We start from the raw sequence: 2,396 nt of genomic DNA on the forward strand, positions 1-2,396 counted from the left end.
CAACAGAGAGGGACCTGAGAGAGAGAGACAACAGAGAGGGACCTGAGGGACAACAGAAAGGGACCTGAGGGACAACAGAAAGGGACTTGAAAGGAGCTGGAAGTACCTTCCTCTTCTTCTTCGGCCTCTTCTCCTGCTTCTTCCTCACCTTCCTCCTTCTCTTCCTCCTCCCCCTCTTCTGCAGGAGCTGCCTTGGCCTCTCCTGCCTTGGCAGCCTCGATGGTCTCCTCGATCTCGATCTGCTCCTCCTGCACGTGGCTGGAGTAGTAGGTGGGGAAGGAGCGGGTTGTCATCAGGTAGGAGCTGGACTGGAGCCCCGTGTAGGCAGATCTGCCAAAGCTGGGGGCACTCTGGGTGTAGCCACTGGTGATGCTTCCCACGCTGGTGAAGCTGAGCCTGGTCTCTTCCCCTTCCAAAAGTTTCCTTGGAGAAAAAAATAAATAAATAAAGGGTTTGGTTATTCTGCAGCAGAGCCAGCCACAGAGCAAGAAACTGGGATGCTTTGAGGGTAAAATTAGTCCCTAATTAATAACGTGTGGCGACGCTACGCTGCCTTCTTGGAATGATTTGTTTCAGAGATGCCCATCTTGGGTGAATTTATACTTTTCCTTGCTAGAAGAGACAGGAAAAACCCTCTGGAATCAGGTTGCTGTGGCAGGGGAAGTCAGAGGAGTATTTTGGCAGCCTGCAGGGTTTCACAGAGCGAGGTAGACCCGACCATTTGAGGTTTAGCAGCTCTAACCCTCGTCTGTCAGCTTTCCCAGTATTCCCCCTTGTGGCATTCCCAGAAAATCTGCTTCAGCATTCGAGCTGCCTCCCAGCATCGGGGACAAAACACCTCCCAGCCACTTAGCAGCACTTCTGCTGTCAGATATTTTACTTTGCAGATTTGCAGGCTGGAAAGAAAGCCTGTTCTTCGAGAGCATTGGAGGGATCTCCCACTCTGAGAACCAGAAATCTGCACTGCTACAAAAATCTCTTCCCTAAGCCCAGAACAGGTATTTTTATGTATAAAAACAGAAAAGTGAGATCATGTATTGCCAAGGTAAAAATTACACTCACTAAAAATTTTGCTTTAAAGAAGTATTTTACCTCAAAAAACCCAAAATAAATCACAGTTTCTCCCAATGACACGACACCAGAGAGGACCTGATTAAACTCTGACACCCATCTATGGAAATTTCTGCTGGGGGAACGACAAGTAACATGAATTCTCTTGAAGAGAAGGGGAATCTGATCCGAGTTCTGGCTGCCTCATACCTGTAAGCTGCAATTTCGATGTCCAGGGCCATTTTCACGTTGAGCAGATCCTGATACTCCTTCAGGTACCGAGCCATTTCACTCTTCGTGGTTCTCAGCTCATTCTCTAATTTGTTGATTGTGTCCTGTTGGATGCGACAGCATAAAATTCTCAATTCTTCCAAGTCTACCAATAATTACAAGGGATTGCTCCAGTCCTATTAATTTAATCTTGCTCTAGCAGATAGAAAAATAAAAAAAAGGATAGCTCCCACTCCACCCTCAGCCAAAAAGGCAACATTTAATGTCTTCCCTGGCAGGGTTTTCCCATCCCTGTATCTACACCTTATTATTCCACTGCTATTTACCATAAAGAGTCCAATTTTCTGGTATCCAAGTGCTAAAGCACACAAGAAATTGGTGTATAATTTCATTTGGGTTTTAGCCTCTCTGTGCTTTCTCTAGTTTTAGCTTAACATTTTTATTTCTTTTAAGGATATCCACCGAGTTGGACTCAATGATCCTTGTGTGTCCCTTCCAACTCAGGATATTCTATAGTTCCACGGGGTTTTTTATAAGAATATAGTTAAAGCTGTGGTGGTATATGGATCAATTCTTTATAGCTCTGGGGCATTTTGCACCATGATTTCTTGACACCTCACAATTTAGATCCACAACACAGCTCTGGCACGAGCTGGAAGCATCTCTAGGATCATATGGATCCCTGATACATTATATTTATAGCTCTGGGGCATTTTGCATGACAATTTTGGGATTATTTGTGTGGAATACAGGTACAACAGGAGCATCTCTGGGATCCCCTCGACAACTTCCCCCTGCAAACCTCGACCCCCCTTCACCTGCAGACCCCTGAGAGCTCCAACCCCTCTCACCTGTGGGACCCCACAAACCCCAACCCCTCTGACCTGCAGGACCCTGCAAAACCCCTCATCCCTCCCCTGCAGAGCCCCATAACCCCCAACCCTCCTCGGCTGCAGAACCCTTCAAACCCTGACAGCCTCAGCTGCAGAACCATGTAAACCCTGAGCTCCCTTTATCTGCAGAATCCCAGAAACCCCCTCCACCTGCAGGGATCATTCAAACCTTGACATCCCTCACCTGCAGGACCCCATCATCCCCAACCCTCCTCACCTGCA

At 47.3% G+C, this 2,396-nt stretch overlaps 1 protein-coding gene across 2 annotated transcripts in view; it reads right to left on the reverse strand.

Annotated features, from left to right (window-relative positions):
• The window catches only part of NEFL (neurofilament light), a 5,156-nt gene that overhangs the window by 1,391 nt on the left and 1,369 nt on the right, over positions 1-2,396 (reverse strand). Inside the window, exons 2-3 of one of the 2 annotated variants that reach the window (XM_027665173.1) lie at positions 1,261-1,385; positions 107-423 (exon numbers count right to left, since the gene is read on the reverse strand). In XM_027665173.1, the coding sequence (XP_027520974.1) occupies positions 107-423; positions 1,261-1,385 (442 nt within the window). Of the gene's footprint in view, positions 1-86; positions 424-1,260; positions 1,386-2,396 lie in introns of both variants that reach the window. The other variant, XM_027665172.1, reaches the window with a different exon arrangement.

Source organism: Corapipo altera, unplaced genomic scaffold (genome assembly GCF_003945725.1).
Source record: "Corapipo altera isolate COAL_440 unplaced genomic scaffold, ASM394572v1 171, whole genome shotgun sequence".
NCBI lineage: Eukaryota > Metazoa > Chordata > Aves > Passeriformes > Pipridae > Corapipo > Corapipo altera.